The 19,144-nt window shown below is 52.6% G+C and overlaps 2 protein-coding genes and 1 pseudogene across 2 annotated transcripts; all 3 read left to right on the top strand.

Moving 5' to 3' along the window:
• The first annotated feature begins 2,633 nt into the window (after positions 1-2,633).
• Positions 2,634-3,641, top strand: LOC137152277 (probable G-protein coupled receptor 33). The gene has a single exon (XM_067546817.1). It carries the CDS (start codon positions 2,634-2,636, stop codon positions 3,639-3,641), a length of 1,008 nt encoding a protein of 335 aa, XP_067402918.1.
• A 6,438-nt stretch (positions 3,642-10,079) lies between these two features.
• On the top strand, positions 10,080-13,707 carry LOC137152285 (probable G-protein coupled receptor 33; annotated as a pseudogene).
• Positions 13,708-17,333: 3,626 nt separating this feature from the next.
• Positions 17,334-18,305, top strand: LOC137152284 (N-formyl peptide receptor 2-like). The gene has a single exon (XM_067546823.1). It carries the CDS (start codon positions 17,334-17,336, stop codon positions 18,303-18,305), a length of 972 nt encoding a protein of 323 aa, XP_067402924.1.
• The last annotated feature ends 839 nt before the right edge of the window (positions 18,306-19,144 follow it).

Here is a 19,144-nt window from a genome sequence, read left to right as displayed (position 1 = left end):
GGTGCTGCCGGTTGGACCAGAGGATCCACTGACTCCCTGAGGGGGCCCCTGAAGAAAGCCGTTCCTGTATACAGCCTTCTGAGTAACTGCTTAGCTCTCCAGGCTTAGTGAGTATGATATGTTGTAGTTAATTTTAGGCTTTGTATCTAACTTGGGTACTTATAGAAAACCTTGCACATTAAACCTTATTGATCTGCAAATCGGGCATACCATGTCTCACTGGTATCCACACGGATCACAAAGTGTCCAGAATGAACACATGGATTCCATAGATTTGTGTGGCTGCTCTGACGTAATTTACAAACACAGTGTAACCCAATGGCTGGGATATTTACTGTGTGGATGCCCTGGCTTTGTTTAAGAGCAGCCGGTAAGGAAAACAAGTTGGTAGAATGAAGAGCAGAGCCAGAGAAACTACCTGCCGGGGAACACTTCTGGGTGGTGAAGTAGCATTGTCCAAGTTACAATAAAAACTTAAAAAGATCCTCCCTGGTGGATTCTCTCTCACTGGCAACTCAGGGACTTTTGGCAGGTTAGTTTATTGCCTGGCCAGGCTCCGAGGTTTTATTCTGCTAAGGCAGACGGTGAGTTATTGTTTCCCTTTGGTTTGCATTGTCTGGGGCCAACAGAGCAGCCTGTGGGTCAGGGTGTGAAGAAGACTCCGAGATAAAGGGAGTGAACAAGCAGACAGGGGGTTGGGTGGAGGGTGGTCAGATGCACGGACCCTTTCCTGGGCAAATACTCACTTTTCTCCCTGGCCGAGTGTCTCTCCAGGCTGGCTCCGTGTCTCCATCAGCCCCGCTATGCAGGGGAGATGAGATAATGGGCAGAGGCCCCACCAGTGGGTCTGAAGGGCCCTGCTGGAAGCTGCAGACACATGAGAGTATCAGGGTTAAGCCATGGGACTCCATCCTCTGGCATTTGTGGAGTTAACTTGGAGGACTCCCTGCTACAGGGCAAGGGTGAGGTTAACCCACAGGGCAGCCCAACACAGGGGATCAGTGGGGTTAGCCTGTGGGACTCCATCCAGAGGGATGTAGCTTTGTGAGGTCTATGACAGAGGGTCAGTTTCTTCACCAAGTGTTCATTCAGTGAAATGAGATGTTCCCTGTTTATCATGCTCAAACTCACTCCACGCCCAGAGATGGGGTTAGAACCCAGGAGTGCTGACTCAGCCTTTGCTGTGAGCTAAGGGGGCAGTGATTATATCTGGGTTGTGGCAGAGCCCCCTTCACAAACAGACTTGTGCAAAATACAGGCCTTTCCTCTTCCCAGCGGCAGATCTCAATAAGTGAGCTCCTGGCCAAGGATCCAATGGGTTAGAGTGGGGGGTTGGTGGCCAGGACACCTGGGTTGTAGCCCAGCCTTGGCAGAGGAGTTTTAAATCAATGGCTGTTTCTTAGATGATCATTCGGACACTGTCTTAGGAGAGAAACAATTTCCGTTTTATGGTTTGCACCTTCTCGATCTTATAGAGCAGGATGGGGTGGAGCATGTAGAAGACGCAAGGTAAAGGGGAGTGAACTAAACAGTGCAGGGCTCGGGGGGGATGGACAGACACACGGAGGATTGCAGGGCAAACACACACCATCCGAGTCTCTCTCTGTGCTGAGTCCACGTTTCCACCACCCCTTGCCCAGGTGAGTCGAGACAATGAGCAGAAGCCCCCTCCTTGGGCCTGAAGGGGAATTTATTTGCTAAGCCCACCTAGAAGGTGCAGAAATGTGCTATTGTCAGGGCAGATCATTGGGACACTCTGCCCCTGGGGGTACCTTGGGGCACTCAATAGACAGAGGTAGTGGGTGAGGTCTGGGACGTGTGACTTTTTCTCCCTTGTTTCCCGTTGCTCAGATGAGGTGTCCCGCATTTACGAAGCTCTAAGCTGCAGGGTCCCACTTCCCTCGCACAGCCCTGGAGTTCTGACCCCAGCTCCCCACCCCGCCCACTCCCAGAGCCAGGGCTGGAACCCAGGATTCCTGGTTTGCAGCCTGTCCGTCTCTAACCATTAGGCCATTCTGCAGCACACAGAGGGCTCCATGCTAACAAGACCGTGGGGGTCGCAGTTCCAGGCAGAGGCAATGGCCTGGAGGTCCCTGGTGCAGAGCTTGCAGCATGGCTGTGATGCAGAGAAGCGGCTCGGTGAATTGAGGCTTCCTGTGTTATAATTAGAAGAACCCTGCACTGTCTCACAAGTCAGGTTACGGCAGCAATTCCTGTGACAGGCAGATGAGCTCAATCGATGGGGTGGGGGAGGGATGGCTTTTTACATCTTGTATCAGTGAGTTCCACTGGCACCAGCTCCTCCATAGTAGGAATCAACAGCACCAATCCCCAGCTCTCTGAGCCAGCCAGTCCCTGCCCTGGAGACAGATCAGAGCTGGCACCTCCTAGTGGGGAATGATGCTGAGTCCCATTCTCTACCACTCTGAGCAGCCTGAGTTCCACCGGCTATGACCCAGTTGCTGAGAGCACCCAGTCTGGATATTCTGGAGGACCAGGGGGTGCCCAGAGAGGTCCTCTCCGATGGTGCCTTCCTAACCCCCCATTATTTCTCATATTCTCCTCTTCCACTCTCCATCTTCCCTTTCTCTGTTTTTCCTTCCAATCCCTCTTCCTCCTATCCCCAGGGCACCATGGACCAAGACATCACGACCTTCCCACCAACCCCGGAGGTGAATTCCAGCTACACCCCAACAGCTGTTAAGGCCACTCACCTGGCCTCTGCTATTTTGCTTTTTGCCACCTTCCTGGTGGGTCTGCTGGGGAACGGGCTGTACCTGTGGGTGCTGGGGCTGAAGATGAGAAGGACGGTGACCACCCTCTGGTTCCTCCATGTGGTCTCCTGCTACTTCTTCTTCACCCTGATGATCCCCTTCTTCGCTGTGTACGTCCTCCTGGGTTTCCACTGGGCCTTTGGCACAGCCATGTGCAAACTCCTGAACACCTGCATCTCCATGGGCATGTTCTCCTCCGTCTTCCTTCTCACCCTCATCAGCCTAGACCGCTACATCCTCACTCACCATCCTGTCTGGTTCCGGCGTCACCGCACCATACCCTGGGCCAGGAAGCTGGTTGTGGGCGTGTGGCTGGTCTCCTTCGCCCTCAGTGCTCCCTACCTGGCTTTCCGGGAGACCCGCGTGGTGGATGGGGGCAGAATCGTCTGCATCAACAATTATGATGTCTTCAGTGACTGGACTATGGCTGAGACGCAGGGCCTGGAGAGACGTGTCCACCTGGCCATCTTCATGGTTCGGTTCCTACTGGGCTTCCTGCTGCCCTTCTGCACCATCGTGGCATGCTACAGCCGGGTGGGACTGAAGATGAAAGAGAAGAAGCTGGCATGGACTGGGAAGCCCTTCAAAGTCATGCTGGCCATGGTGGTTTCCTTCTTCCTCAGCTGGCTGCCCTACCACCTTTACCATGGCATGAAGCTCTACAGGAAAGAGGTGCCAGAGTCAGTGTCGGCGGCCCTCTTGATCATTTACACCTTCACGTCCTGCTTCAATGCCTGCTTCACCCCCATACTCTACATCTTCGTGGGGGAGAAGTTCTGGCAGGTCTTCAGGATGTCTCTTCTCACTCTGGTCAAGGCGGCTTTTGTTGACGATCTCAGCGGCAGTGCCCCCGGGTCTAGTGGGTGACACGGATCGGAAGTTGAGAATACAAAAGTGGAGATGACCTGAAGGTGCCCAGACATAGGAGGAGAAGAAAATTTGGCATCCCATTTGTTCTTCGATCCCTGATGCTTCTAAAACGTAAAGGGTTCCAGGTATCTCAAATGTTTATACACCCAGCGGAGTCCCAGGATTCTAGATTCCCTGCTGTCTCCGGAGTCTGATTTGTTCTAAATTTCTCAATGTTTTCAAACTCAAGGGGTCTTAATGGCACCAGATTGGTAGCCAGCTCCAGAAACCTGTTTGTTTTAGTTCCCTCACTGTGTTCAACCTAATTGATTCTCTTGGATTGTGTATCAATAGCTGGCTCTAGAATTTCATTTATTCTAAGCCTCTCAGTGCGTTCCAATTCAGCAACCAAGGGTTCTAGCTTCCTGGGTGCTAGGATATCACTGGATTCTAGAGTGTTTTCAAACCACTTAGGATCCAGCAGGTTTCAGATTCTTCGCTGCAAGTCTCATGGGGGTTCTAGATTTCCAAATGGTTAAATACCATTAGGTCACAGGGTCCTGGTGGGTCCTCCGGCACATGGGGCTCAGGCAGTTCCAGTGGGTCCCCAGCGACAGGCAGTCCCTCTAGGTCAGGGCCAGCCTCGGGGATTTCTCCCAGTCAGAAGTCTCTGGTAGCTCTTCCCAGCTACTGGGACCGGTGGCCCTATCCAGTTGCAAGGGCCTGGCAGCCTGGGCAGGCCTTGGAGGCTCCGGGTTGTGCGGTGTTTGCTCTGCACAGCCACGGGGCCTGGGTCAGGCCCAGACTGCAGCCTCAGGGAAGGCACGTCCTTCTCCGGCAGCAGCTTCCCCCTGACTGAGCTGCTAGGCCGGCCTTTTGTACTTCCCCTTCCTGTCGTGACCCCGCCCCTCTGCTCCCGGGGTGTTTGGCCTGCAGGGCCCAGATCTGCCTAGCAGGTGCATCGCAACCCTTCCTTGGGCCCAGGCTCCGAGGAAGGCGATAGCGCCTTGCTACAGTTTTATAGAAGAATCTGTATTAAAATAGCAATATCTAGCTTTTCATAAGTAGATCTGAAACAACTTGAGCTAAGAGGTCAGTAACAGTCTTCTGATTTTTACAAGTGGGGAAACTGAGGCACAGAGTGGGGGATTTGACTTGTCACTTGTCTTGGCCAAGGTCACCCAGCAAGCTAGTGGCAGACCTGCCTTGGGAACATACCCAGATCTCCTGCATTGCAGCCCAGGTCTCTATCCATTGCATCTCCTTAGACTGTGAACTCTCTGGGACGGGAACTGTCTTTTTGCTCTGTGTTTGTACAGTGCCTAGCACAGTGGGGTCCTGGGCAAGGACTGGGTCTCCCAGCGCTACTGAAATAAAAAATAATAAGTAATAATCATTCCCGGGCGTTCTTTGAACTCCCTGGATTCCAGAGGTTTGTGTGGCTGCTCTGACATAATTCACAAACACAAAGTGACCCAATCGCTGGGATATTTACTGTGAGGATGCTCTGGCTTAGTTTCAGAGCAGCCGGTAAGGAAAAGAAGCAGAATGAAGAGTGGTGCCAGAGAAGCTACCTGTCGGGAAACACATTAGGGTGGTGAAGGGGTAACGTCCGAGCTGGTGACTATGAAGATCCTGCCTGCCAGCTCCAACCAAGGTACAAAACTTTGGCTAAGGCTGGGGCCCAGGAGATCAAAAGGACGATAAAGACTTTAAAAATCCTTCCCGGTGGATTCTCCATCACTGGCAATTTTTAGAGCAAGACTGCATGGTTTCTAAGAGATCCGACTGCTCTAGTTCGACCAGCGACTAATTCAGGGACGTTCGGCAAGAGGTAAGCTTAGGAGACCACCATGCTTCTGGCCTTGGAATGTCGGAATCTGTCCAGAGGTCAGGCAGGTATTGCTGGGGTCTGTACCAGTTGTCACCTAGACCCACTGGGGGGTCTGAGGAAGCCAGGCTGGGTTAGGCCACCAGCCCAAGGTGGAGGATGACAGGTAAGTTAGACGTAGCCCCTCTGTTTTAAAAATCTTCTTCCACTCCTACTGATCAGACGTAACAAAACCAGCATTCGTGACAGATGCTACCTCTCACTAATTCAAAGTTCAGACATATCTCATGGATTCTAGGCTTCCTGGCTGGTTCGTAACCCCTTGGGACCCTGGTCTGTCAGTGTTTTGAATGTGACCTGATGTGGTCTAGATTTAGAAGCAAGATGCTGTGATAACAGGGACGAAAACACAAACATCTCCATGTTTAGATCAAAATGACAGAGGCTGTGTCTCTAAGCCTGCAAGTGTCAGCTCAGCTCAGCATGCGTGTTACTCACCCTCCATTTCCGGTGGAGGTCTCACTTCGCAGAGGTGTGAACTGCTACTGAGCACAGGTGCGAACAGCTTGCGTGGCAGAGTCACTTTTGCAATGCGGCGCTGGAGAAGATCCCCTGGTAGGGAGCGGCGGTGCCGGAGACTCTCCCTTGGTGTCAATCTCTGAGGGAGGCCTCACCTCCCGGCACCTACGTCCTTCGGAAGTCCAGGGTAAAGGGGCCTTAGTAGGGCGAGCCTTTCGGTTCAGGCCGCTCCTACAGGGGAATAGTTTCTTGCCCTCATTGGCGGGCAAACGGCTTAGAGCCCGGCCCTCAGCCAGGGAGGGGCCGGCAGCAGGAATAACAGCCTCTAGCCCCAGAGGGCGGGAAACAGTCTACACCTAGTTCTGCTACAGCGCAGGCAGGCAAACACAGTCTCGAGCCCTTGGCAGGGCCAGTACACAGTGTATCGCCTGAGAGGGCGAGGAAATGGTCCCAGGCCCTGGCCCTGGGGCAGGGCCGGGCGGAAGGGCAGCAGTCTCTGGGCGGCAAGGGACGAGCTCTGGCCCTCAACGGGTGTTCACCCCAGGTCGGGTTAGAAATGGGGGAGGGGGACTCAGGCCCACCCATCTCCATTGTGTCCCAGCCCAGGGCCCTGTCAGTGACGGGGTGTCCCATCACTGCGTCAGCGGGGCTCCGGCCAAAACACACTGACTCACAGCGAGTGTAAGCTCAGCCGGACTGTAGTCGGCGTCCCTGGGCTCCTTCCTCCCACTCTCTCAATACAGTACCTGCTCTCCTCTGCCGTACCCCGGTTCCTCGTCGCTTGACAGCAAGTCCAGGGACTGTTTGGGGTCCTCTGCGGAGGGCAGTTCCTCTAGGTCCCAGGGTCCATGGGTCCCTTCTGGCTCACCAGGGATTCCTAGCTAGAGCAGCTCCGCAGGGCCCCAGGCAGTGCTGCAGGCCATGACATTTCAGCTAGGCTGGGCCTACTTATAAAATTAAGCTACCCAATTAATAAGTTGCATATTGCAGAGTATGTGAAACGGTGGCTGGAGTCCCTTTTGAAAAGGGGTGATTGTTTCTCATTGCAACACACCCATGCTGTCTTTCCATTCTCAAAGTATGTCTGGTATTTCATTAAGATAACTGTTGATTAATTGCCTCTCTTGTCTGGACCATCTTCCCTAATGAACTTATCCTCTGGGAGTAACTCATCTGTGCAGTAAACAGAAATGTGTTAAATGCAGGGCGTGCTAGACCTCCATGGCTCCAGACCTCTCAAAACACCTTATGATCAAAGCCCATGGCTGGATGCCACCCCAGGTATTGCTCAATTTAATCACAACAACCCCAATACCCCTTTGTGTGAAGGGTGGAACACTGAAACTACACAACACAACTAGGTGGCTAGCGCCTTTTCACTGAGTAAAGCACACGGGTCTCTCCCTCTTGAATTGTTCTCTGAAATTCCTGTGTTTACTCATGTAAATAACCAGAATGCTTTGAAAAACATTGGATTTAAGAATATAAAAGAGAAGCAATGGAAATAAGCAAAGCAGGCGAGCTTCAAGAGAAGAAGAATCACTCTGGACAAGAAACTGACAAGACCTGCCATCTTGCCCAGCTGTCTTCTGGGACCAGGGATCCAGGCTCTCGGGGGAAGCTGCTAAGAAACCATCGCCACCTCTTGTCTGTATTGGTGAGGATAATTGCTTTTGCAGCTAAAATATACTGGACTTTTGGTTTGGGGGCTCATTTTATATGTTTATAAGTACAGTAATTAACGCCTTTCTGGCATTATCGAACGAGAGTCGTGTCAATTCCTGAGCACACTGAGAGCAGATCCCATTCAGTGAGTTAACATTAGGCAGCGCTGGCAGCTCCTCCTCTGGGTCGTAGGATCCAGGGGTCTCCTGCAGCTCACCCGGCTCAGGCAGCTCCTCTATGTCCTCACAGTCCCACGCTATGGGTAGACCCGGCAGTGTCTCCTCTGGGTCGAAGCGGTCAGGTGCAGCCCTATGCTCGAGCACCAAGGGAGAGGCGTCCTTCTCCCCCGGCCACTGCACTCTGAGCAGGCAGGCCTGGGTTTTATTGGCCTAGCCCCGCCCACCTGCTTCCAGACATCTGTTGCCTTCCTGGGTTCCTTGGCTCTCCCTCGGTGTCAATCTCTGAGGGAGGCCACACCTCCCGGGTCCAGGCATCCATGCTCGATGTTTCCTGAAGTTTGAACTCTGCTTTTTCCCCTCGCTATGGACCATGAACGTTATAGCCCTCAAAAAATGTTCAATCGGCTCCTGCAGGGGTGGGAGGATGTATCACTGGAACCCCTTGTCAAAGTGACCCCTAATTTGCATCACAAACCCCACCACAGCCTCCGTTGCAGAGTGCCGAGTTTCAAGGGAGGTGCCCTATGCACGGGGGTGAGGTGGGGGTGTCAGTGCAATTTGTGAATATTAACAGCTGCTCATATTCAGGGGGCAGCATCTCATGAACTCCCCATTTCTCCAGCAGAGGCTGTGGGGCAGCGTGACACTTTCCAAGCCGAGTCTCGCTTCCGGTTCTCAGACCAGTTTGAAAAAGCTAAGTGCGGCTCCTTTTCTTGCAGGTTTAAGTGCAGTCCCCCGGGATCACAAGCCCCTGAACATGCCCCACTCACTCCGTCCCTGGCCTTTCTGAGACATGGCCAATTTCTAGCCAAGCCGAGCGTCCTCCTGGATTTCTGAGCATTTTGAAGCGCTGGTCCAGAAAGGAAAAGGATTGTCTGCAGGCCTGGCTGCAGGAGGGCACTTAGCAAATCCGCTACGGGCAGGACTCAGGCTCCCAGGTCTGGGGCAGTTCTCAGTTCCACGTCTGCAGCACCTGGTTGCGAGCCATCCCCTGAATCTGCCAGCCCTTTGCTCTCTGCACACTCACGTGCAAGCCCAGGGCATGAACCTGGCCACACACGTGCCAGTTGTCGTGTCCGCATCTCACGGTGGCTGTAAGTCGTACTGGACCCCGGCTGGATCGTGCTGTGGCCTCAGGCTAGTTTACACCCAGTCAGGCTGTGAGGTTTCATTCTGCTCAGGCAGACGGCGACTTGTTGTTTCCATTTGTGGTTTCCATTGTCCGGGGCCAACAGAGCAGCCTGGGGGCAGGATGTGAAGAAGAGTCAGAGATACGGGGTTTGAAGTGAACACACAGCCTGGGGGGCGGACACATGGACGCTTTGCTGGGCAAACATTCGCTTTTTTCCCTGGCTGAGACTCTCTCCATGTTGGCTCCACGTTTCCATCAGCCCCGCTACGCAGCGGAGTCGAGATGATGGGCCGAGGTCCCCGCGGTGTCTGAAGGGCAATTTCCATTCTAAGCCCCGCTGGAGGATGCTGAAATTTGGTAGTGACAGTATTAACCAGTGGGACTCCCTGCCTCTGGTATTTGTTGAGTTAACTGGTAAGACTCCCTGCTGTGGGGGAATAGTAAGGTTAACCATGGGGCAGCCTGACATGGTATATGAGTGGGGTTAACCTGTGGGACTCGATGCAGAGGGATGTAATTATGTGGGGTCTATGACAGAGGCTGAATTTCTTCACCTTGTTTCAAGTCAATGATATGAAACATTCCCTATTTATCATGCTCAAACTCACTTATCTCCCAGGGCCGGGATAGAACCTAGGAGTCCTGGCTCCTCGCCCCTCCTGCTCTAACCACTAGAGAACCCACTCCTTGGCTAGGCGTTGCATCATTTGTGACACAGCTTTTGTTGTTAGCTAATGGGGCCGAGGTTATCTCCAGGTCATGGTACAGCCTCCTTCACAAAAGGACGTGTGCAAAATACAGCCCCTCCTCGTCATGGGGGCACGTCCCAATAGATGAGATCCTGGCCAAACATCCAGTGTAGTAGAGCAGGGGGACTGGGAGCCAGGACTCCTGGGCTCTAGCCCCATCTCTGGGAGGAGAGTGGGGGCTAGTTTTAAAGCCATGGCTGCTCCTTAGCTTGGTTCTCCCCTAAGACAGTGTCTGAATGATAATCTCCATTTATGGTTTGAGGCTTCTCGATCTGAAAGAGCAGGGTGGGGTGGGGTGGGGCGTGTAGAAAACCCAGAGTTAAGGGGAGTGAACTAAACACACAGGGCAGGGCATGGGTGTGTGGAGGGACAGACAAACGGATGCTTTGCTGGGCAAACACACACCATCCACCTCTCTCTCTGCGCTGGGCCTGAGTTTACACCAGCTGCTGCCCAGGTGAGTCGAGACAATGGGCAGAAGCCCAGGCGTTGGGTCTGAAGGGGAATTTCCTTCCTAAGCCCACCTAGAAGCCACAGAAATTTGCTATTGTCAAGGCAAAGCAGTGGGACTCGCTGCCCCTGGGTATTAGTGGGGTTAACCTGTGGGACTCCCTGCCCCTGGGTATCAGTGGGGTTAACATGGGGCACTCATAGACAGAGGTAGCAGTTGAGGTCTAGGGTATGTGAATTTTTCTTCTTTGTTTCCCATTACTCAGATGAGGTGTTCCCCATTTACAGAGCTCTAAGCTGCAAGACCCCACTCCCCTCCCACAGCCCTGGAGTTCTGACCCATAGATTCCCACTGTGCCCAGCTATACCCCACTCTAAGAGCCAGGGTTGGAACCCAGGTGTCCTGGCTGCCATCCACCCGTCTCTAACCACTAGGCCATTCTGCAGCACACAGAGTTCTCCATGCTAACGAGGCCGTGGGGGGCACAGTCCCAGGCAGAGGCAATAGCCTGGAGGTCCCTGTTGCAGGGCTGGCAGCATGGCTGTGGGGCAGAGAAGCAGCTCGGTGGATTGAGACCTCCTGTGTTATGATGAAAAAGTCCCTGCACGGTCTCACAAGTCAGGGTGTGGCAGGAATTCCTGTGACGGCAGATGAACAGAAGAGATGGGGTGGGAGAGGGATGGCTTTTTCCACCTTGCTGCAGTGAGTTCCACCGGTACCAGCTCCTGCCAGCTAGGAATCAAGAGTACTGATCCCCAGCCAATCCCAGGTCCTGAAGCCAGACCGGAGCCAGCGCCTCTGTTACCAGATTTGCCCATCACCTTGGGGTGTGCTCATTTATAAGGGTGACATTCCTGACGGGGGTGGGATTATGTAATTCTATCACTGTATTGCTTGTGTCACTTGTGTCCATGCAGCTTCTCCCTTCTGCAAGTCTTCTCCCTATGGAGCTACCCTGCAGGACCTAGTTTTCTCAGGGCTGGGTTCCCCCAGCCCCAGAATCAGATGAACACAGACACACAGATTAACAGATTTTTGGGCGTTACAGGGATCTTTGGCTTAGGTAAGAGGAGTGTTGCTGCAGAGTAAAGTAGGGAAGCCGAGAACATGAAGGAGAAAGGAAGTTTGGAGAGAATCTGGAAACCAGCTTGATTATAGAAGTTATTCTATTGCCAGGTATACAACATTTATGACACTAATAGTAATAGCCATACAAGGAGAGACCAATAAACCAAACAGTTACAATATTACACCATTTCAATTGGGGCATTGGGGAAATGTAGCTTGAATTTGATTACAGAAGTCAGGTTTAGAAAGCTATACCTGCAGTCAAAAAAAAAAAAAGAAAGAGAGAGAGTTGGGGTCTCACCACTCGGTGAAGCTTGAACTGGTCGAGGTTCCGAGGTAATTGTTGTACCTGAGGATCCGGAGTGCTGGAGACTTGCAGAGGCCCTGTCATGATCAGTCAGGAAAGGGTGAAATCCCAGTGGAACTGACGCAGCTTTTGGATCCAGGCATCAGAACAGAGTTTTGAACTTGGGTAGGGGTTTGTGTAGGGAAGAAACAATGGTTCATGGGAGAACACTGGATTTGCTTATGGGTAGCGATGACTCAAGGGGGCATAAAAGAGTTGTTTTGTTTAGGCTGGACAATAGGAACTGATCATTCCTGGCTATGGGTGGTGTTCCTTCGAGGGAGATCACAATACAATTAGGCAGATTCAGTATTTGGATGCCAACAGAGGGTTCATTAGTAGAATTGGTCTGATAACTGCTGAGCTGGGGGTGTCCAGGCATGCGTTCATTAACTTTGGGAGCAGAGATCCCCCATCATGCCGTGCTTCCCTGCTTCTCTGGTCCCAGAGTTCAGTGCTGTCCTTCCCTTGGAATCTCTGTTCTCCATTCTGTATGCTAATGGAGATGCCTCCGTGTCCCATCTTCGATGCAAATGAGGCTAGGGGAGTTGCCTTAATCCTGTCACCTTTGTCCACTGCCTTTTCATTGCTTTGTGTAAGTCTTTCTTCTGATCACTTCTGGTTCAAGCGGAGGCTGGATTTGGAGCAGGGGAGAGTCCTTCATGAGTCAGGCAGGCTGGGTACTGCACCCTAGTTCCCCAAGAACACAGAGCTGACAGGTAACAACTCCTAGCAGGGAAAGGCCCCTTGTCCCATTTCCTGCCCCGCTCAGACAACCAGCCCTCCACATCACAGCCATGTGCTACTCTTGGCGTAGCTGTGCATTTGATCTACTAGACTGTCCCCTTCCCCACTCCTCCCATGTTTATTATCCCACTTGCCCTTCCCCACTGCCCAGTGCTTTAGCTTGTAGCCATGAGTTCACCAGCCATGGCCCAGTTGCTGAGAACACCCGCCTGGATATTCTGGATGACCAGAGGGTGCCCAGAGAGATCCTCTCTGATGGTGCCTTCCTAACCCCCTCTATTATTTCTCCCTTTGTCCTCTTCCATTCACCCTTTTTCCCATCCTCTGTCGTTCCTTCCAACCTCTCTTCCGTCTCTCCCCAGGGCACCTTGGACCCAGGCAACACACCCTTTCTACGAAGGATGGAGGCAAATTCCAGCCAGACCCCATCAGCCGTGAAGACCCATCACCTGGCCTGTGCCGTATTGCTCTTCGCCACCTTCCTGGTGGGTGTGGTGGGGAACGGGCTGTGCCTGTGGGTGCTGGGGCTGAAGATGAGAAGGACGGTGACCACCCTCTGGTTCCTCCACTTGGTCTCCGGTTACCTCCTTATCATCCTGTTGGTCCCCTTTCTGGCTGTGTATGTCCTTCTGGGTTTCCACTGGGTCTTTGGCACGGCCATGTGCAAATTTGTGAACACCTGCACCCACCTGGGCATGTTCTCTTCCGTCTTCCTCCTTGCCTTCATCAGCCTGGACCGCTACATCCTCACCTGCCACCCTGTCTGGTCCCGGCGTCACCGCACTCTGCCCCGGTCTGAGAAGCTGGTCATAGGCGTGTGGCTAGTTTCCTTCACCCTCAGCGCTCCCTACCTGGCTTTCCGGAAGACCCATGTGGATAGGGATAGGACTCTCTGCGACAATAATTACACCCTTTCTGGAGACTGGAATGGAGCCAACGTGCACTTGGCCGTCTTCATTGTCCAGTTCTTACTGAGCTTCCTGCTGCCCTTTTGCATCATCGCAGGATGCTATGTCTGGATGGGGCTGGAGATGAAGGTGAAGGGGTTGGCACAGAGTGGAAAACCCTTCAAAGTCATGGTAGCTAGCGTGGTGTCCTTCTTCCTCTGCTGGCTGCCCTACCACATCTACTACGGCTTGAAGCTTGCCAGAAACATGCCACCATCAGTGACAGACGCATTCCTGGTAATTTTCGTCATCATGTTCTGCTTCAACGTCTGTTTCACTCCAGTCATCTACCTTTTCATAGGGGAGACGTTCCAGCAGGTGATAAAGACGTCCCTGTTTGCTCTGGTCAAAAGAGCTTTTGATGAGGATCTCAATACCAATGGGTCTGGATCCGAATCTACTGGGAGACACGGGCCAGAAACAGGCAACATGGAAATGGAGAAAAACTAGAAATCGTGTAGATTCTAGAACATGGATGTTCTGAAAATGATGGGTTCCAGGTGTCTCAATGTTTTAAAACTGAATAGAGTCCCTTGGGCTCTAGATTCATAGCTGGCCCCATTATCTTGTGTGTTATATGTCTCTGGATGTGTTAAAAACCCAGTAGCTTCTGGAAGCTTCTAGATTCCTGTCTAGTTTTAGAACCCAGGAGGTGTCATGTCTACAAATTTCAAACTTGATAGGATCCCATGGGTTCTAGATTCCAGGCAAGCTCTACAACTTTGTGTAGTTTTAGATGTCAAAATAGTTTTGAGCACAGCATAAAATCCACTGGGTTCTCAATCCATGGTTGTTCATAAACTATCATGGGTTCCAGATCTCTCACTGTGCCAAAATTGGGTCGGGTCCTGTGGGCTCCAGGTTTCTGGCTAGTTGTAGAATCATGATCGCTGAATGGTTTAAAACTCTGTGGTGTCTCGTGGGTTCCAGAATTGTGGTTGTTTTTAGAAAGCCCCGTGTTCTAGCTCTTTAAATATTAAAGCCTGTTCAGATGTCATTTGTTCTAGAATGTCTTTTGTTCTAAAGCCCTTCAATGTAGTAAAACTGATTTAATGGTGAGGTTCTAGGTTCCTGTCTGGTTATATAACCTTATAGTTCTAGGTCTTGTAACCTGAGCTATAGATTATATATTAATTTATATATTACCTAAGAATTTCCAGTTATCACTTTGAGGGTTGAAAGGTTCTTGTCCCAAGGTCAGGACCAGTATTATTCAATGATTATAGAGTTGGGAACCCTGATGTGCACAGCTGCAACCCTCACACTACTGGAGCTTCTCTATATTTACAAATAGTTTATTAATACATTTAGCACACTCACAAATGCTCCAACTCAGCAAGAGAGATAGAGATACTATAGAATGTCCATCAGAACATCCAGATACTCACCCATCCCTTGTAGAACAACCTGAAATGTTTGTCAACATCTTCTTCACCGACATCATCACCTTCCCTTCACCAATGGCCATCATTCTGGCACCTTCCAAGGACTACATCTCTTTCTCCTAGTGCCTCCAGGCTGGGATGTAACTTTTATAATATGATATGTTGATGCCAGTATGTTTGATGCATGATCAGTAGGGGATTTTTCCTTATTTGTATTTCCTCATCTTACTAATGTTGGAGTGTTCTTCTCCTATAGCTTAGTATATCAATTATTTTAACTTATTATCGTATATGTCAGTTTGTTCCCATGTGATTAGGTAACTGAGGTTGGAGCTCATGTACCTGTTATGTATGTCAATCCATTGCCATGACACTTTTATGGCTGGACTCTTGGTTATTCCTGTGGTCAGAAATTCCCCTAAACACTTTATTTTCAGTTCCCCAGTATGTGGGGTTTTCCGTTGGGCCATTTATCTGTTCAAAGTTCATAGGCCTCAAGCCTCATGCTAACTTACTGAAGCGAATGTCTTACAGGACACGGGCCCTGCAGGTTCCTTGTGTGACTGCTGAATACAATGCAAAGTAGTGAATATAATAAGGGCAAGTTAGCCCTATGAGCTAGCATCCGTTAGTGGTTTTAAATGTGCAGAACGGCGAGCTTATTAGAAGAAACCCCCTCCTGTTGCTGCATCTCAAACTGAGAAGTATCTCCAGTCTGTTGCTGAAGCGCGTGGGCAGAAGATGTGTTTTCCGATGTCCAAATTCTGTGGATTCATGGCAGGAGATTCTTGTAGAAACACCAAGGGCTGGAGAACTCTGCTTTCCAAAGTTTTGGTTCCCTGTAATTTTGGAGTTTCCTGACATGAGACTCCTTCAAAGAACCCTGCTTTTCAGAAAGCGCTGGGCCATTGCTCTCTCAAAAACTGGCCCCTATACGCAGTGTCAAGACGGGCACCCGCACCCAACCATGGAAACACTGCAAATCACTAGTCTGGGAAATTAATCCCTCAATCTAGTAGGGCAAGGAGTGAACAAGCCAGATCTTGTGTTGCTGTAAATCAGTATAGCTCACTTTCCTTCGGTTTCTATGGATTCTAGTCCCAGCTATGCGAGGACAGTGGTGTCTAATGGTTAGAGCAAGGGAGGCTGGGAGCCAGGACTCCTGGGTTCTATCTTTGGCTCTCATCTTCCCCCTCCCCTTTGCTGTAACACGGGCGTTGTGCAACACCCTGCAGGGGGGAGATGAGCACGGAAGTCTCTTTTGCAAGCAGGTGTCAAAACACTTCCCCCCTCCTGCTGCAGGCTGGCAGAGCCGTGTGCAAGGGGAGCCACTGGCCACTTGCTCGCTGGAGATCCAGAAATGGGCTGGTCTTTGATTGGCCAGCGGGATCTGCTGAAGTGGCGGCGGGGGAGCTGGGATCTGTGCAGGGCATAGAGCTGGGGGAAGTGGAGCAGGAATCTAAATGGGGGACAAGCTGGGATCTGCAATGGGTGAAACTAGGTCAGGGACCTGCAGAGGGGGAGCTAGGATCTGGGCAGGGCAAGGCCGGGTCAGGGAAAGGCCATCTGCCCTGCGCAGCGCAGGCTGGGAAACTGCTGCGATGGGAACTGAGATGTGCCCTGCATCCTTCCGCCGAGCTCTGGGGAGAGGAACTGCCCGTCAGTCAGAAAGGAAGCTCAGACGTGGGACCCGACCTGGCGAGGGAGCTAAACTGCCCCAGACCATCGAAGGCTCCGGCAGTGGTGGTGGAAGAGGTTGCTCCGCTTACCTGGCACCCACTCCTACATAACCAGGTATGCTTGGATTCCCCTTGAGCAAAGAGGGCTGGGAGCCAGGACTCCTGGGTTCTAACTGTGGCTTGGGGGCACGTCTAGTGGGTGAAGCAGTGGGGGGCTGGGAGCCAGGACTCTTGGGCTCTCTCCCTAGTTCTGGGAGGGGAGTGGAGTCTAGTGGTTAGAGTGGGGGGAGGGGAGCAGGGCTGGGAGCCAGGACTCCTGGGTTCTAGCCTCAGCTCTGGGAGGGGCATGGGGTCTAGTGGTTAAAGCGGAGGGCCTGGGAGCCAGGACTCCTGGGTTTTGGCTCTGGGAGTGGAGTGGGGTCTCGGGGTTCGCCTCCTTGCAGCGTCGCGTGGTGGTGAGGGGGTTTCGTACGAGCGCCGGTGCACTTTTCAGGTTTTTCCTCCCGGGTGAGGGGAGGCAGTTTCATTGCTCTTGGGGTCGGGATCTGGTAACCTCAGTCAAGAGGGGGGAAGTTGTGGTGGTGACTTGTGAGACCGCAGAGCCGTGTGGTTTCCCAACACCTCTTCCGGGATGGGGAGGGTGTGGGTGGGGGAGGAGGATGGGGGGGGGGGGTGAGTTGCAGCAGAAGCAGCATGTTGGAGGAAGGAGGAGGTCAGGGGGTTGCGGGGCTGTGTGAGGAGGGATTGGGGGCAGGGAGTGGGGAGCAGTGGGGGGTTGGAGGGCTGGGGGAGGAGGGATTGGGGGCAGGGGGAGGGGAGCAGTGGGGGGGTTGGAGGTTAGGAGGAGGGACTGGGAGTCCAGAGGAAGTGGGAGGCTTGTGAGGCAGGGGATGGTGGGGATTTTGGGGTGCTTAGGGGGGAGCGGGTGTTGGCGGGAATGAGGGGGACATGGAGGGCACATGGCTGGCATTTCACTGGGCCTCTCCCCCCCCAGCAGCCGCCCCGGTCCGCCATGAACAGCTCCGTCACCCCGCCCCCCAACGCCATGGGGCCCGTGGAGGATGCCATGCGGTACATCGCCATTGCCACCAACGCCTTGGTTTTGGGGCTGGGCCTGGTCGGCAACGGCCTGGTGATCTGGATCATGACGGCTGGCCGCATCACGCCGCCCACCTTCCCCTCAGCCTGCTACCTCCACCTGGCCGTGGCCGACCTGCTCTTCTCCGCTGGGCGCGTCCCCGCCATCGTCCAGGAGGCCTTGAGGTCCCGCTGGCCCTTCGGCCGCGCCCTCTGCAAGCTCCACTCCTTCGCTCGCTACTTGGTCGTCTTCGCCGGCGTCTTCGTTCTCACCCTCATCAGCCTCCACCGCTGCCTGCTGGTGGCTCGGCCCGTCTGGGTTCGGAACCACTGCAGGCCGCGGCTTGGGTCTTGGCTGATCGCCGGGGCCTGGTTCCTGGCCATCTGCTTCAGCATCCCCTATCTGGTGGTCAGGGACGTGGAGACCCGACGCGGCGAGTCCTTCTGCGTCTACCAGCGAGACCTGCGGCCTTTCGCCGAGATGCCCCTGAGGCTGAGCCGCTTCTTTGCGGGATTTCTGGGCCCTTTCGCCATCATCGCCACGTCCTACGTGGTCTTAGCCTGGAAGCTGGGGAGAAGATTCTGGGAGGGCTCCCGCCGGACCTTCGCCTTGGTGCTGGCCGTGGTGCTGCTCTTCTTCATTTGCTGGTTGCCCCACCACATCCTGGTGCTGCTCAGCACGTTCTGGGATAACAAGGAAAAATGGGGGGTGCCACTCAAGCTGGCCAACGCCTTGGCCTACCTCCACAGCTGCATCAACCCCGTGCTGTATGGGCTGGTGGGGTACGCCCGGGGCAGGGGACGCCGAAGGGGGTCCTTCCTGGGCATCTTCCGCAGAGCCCTGGCCGAGGAAGAGGAGGGAACGGATGGGATGAAGGCATCGCATAGCATCAGCCAGAATAGCTGAGAGAGCAGAAGAATCAGGACTCCTGGGTTCTATCCCTGGCTCTGGGAGGGAAGTGGGGTGTAGTGGGTCAGAGCAGGGTGGGCTGGCAGCCAGGACTCCTGGATTCCCTCCCCAGATTTGGGAGGGGAATGGGGCAGGTGGCCAGAGTGTGGGGGCTAGAAGTCAGGACTCCTGGGTTCTATTTTCTGGGTGTCCTATTATTTCATTGTGTGTGTGTGAGCTCAGGCCAGTCTCTGAATCTGTCTCTCTCCTTCTCCTTCAATTTCTTCAGTACAAAATAGGGGTAGAAATACTTCCTTTGTCTATTTAGACTGTACGCAGTATGGGCCATGGACAGTCACTTACTGTGGTGTGCAGTGCCTGGCACAATGGGGGCCTTGATCTTGGTCGGGATCTGTGCAGCGCATGGCACAAATGGGGACTGTGATCTCCGTGGGGGTCTGTCTGTGTCAGGGATCAGGAGACAGATTCACCAAAACCATAAGTCTTTGTGAGAATGGCCTTGTTTTGAGGAATTTCTTGCCTCATAAAAGTTTTGGGAGGAAACTTTCAAAGTTGTCGCCAACTCTCATTCTGAAACATCCAAAGTTAAAATTCCGCCTTTCTCGGCCCAAATGTTTTTCTTTTCTTTTTAAAATTTATGCTAATTTTGGTTAAAAAATGTTTTAAGTATTCAAAATCAAAATGAAACATGTTGAAATGATCAAACCAAAATATTCTGATTGAGCAAAACTGAAATTTCTCCCCAGATTTTCAGGTTTGTGAAAATTTTAGAGATTTCAACTTTTCCTCCCCATTTGGGATGGGAAATTTTTTTTCAAAATCTAAAAAGTTTTTTG

The sequence above is a fragment of the Emydura macquarii genome, unplaced genomic scaffold (assembly GCF_026122565.2).
Source record: "Emydura macquarii macquarii isolate MOO-44397 ecotype Brisbane River unplaced genomic scaffold, CSIRO-AGI_Emac_v2 contig_1152, whole genome shotgun sequence".
Classification (NCBI taxonomy): domain Eukaryota; kingdom Metazoa; phylum Chordata; order Testudines; family Chelidae; genus Emydura; species Emydura macquarii.
The sequence above is the reverse complement of the archived record's forward strand: the minus strand, read 5'-3'. Positions and strand labels throughout refer to the sequence as shown.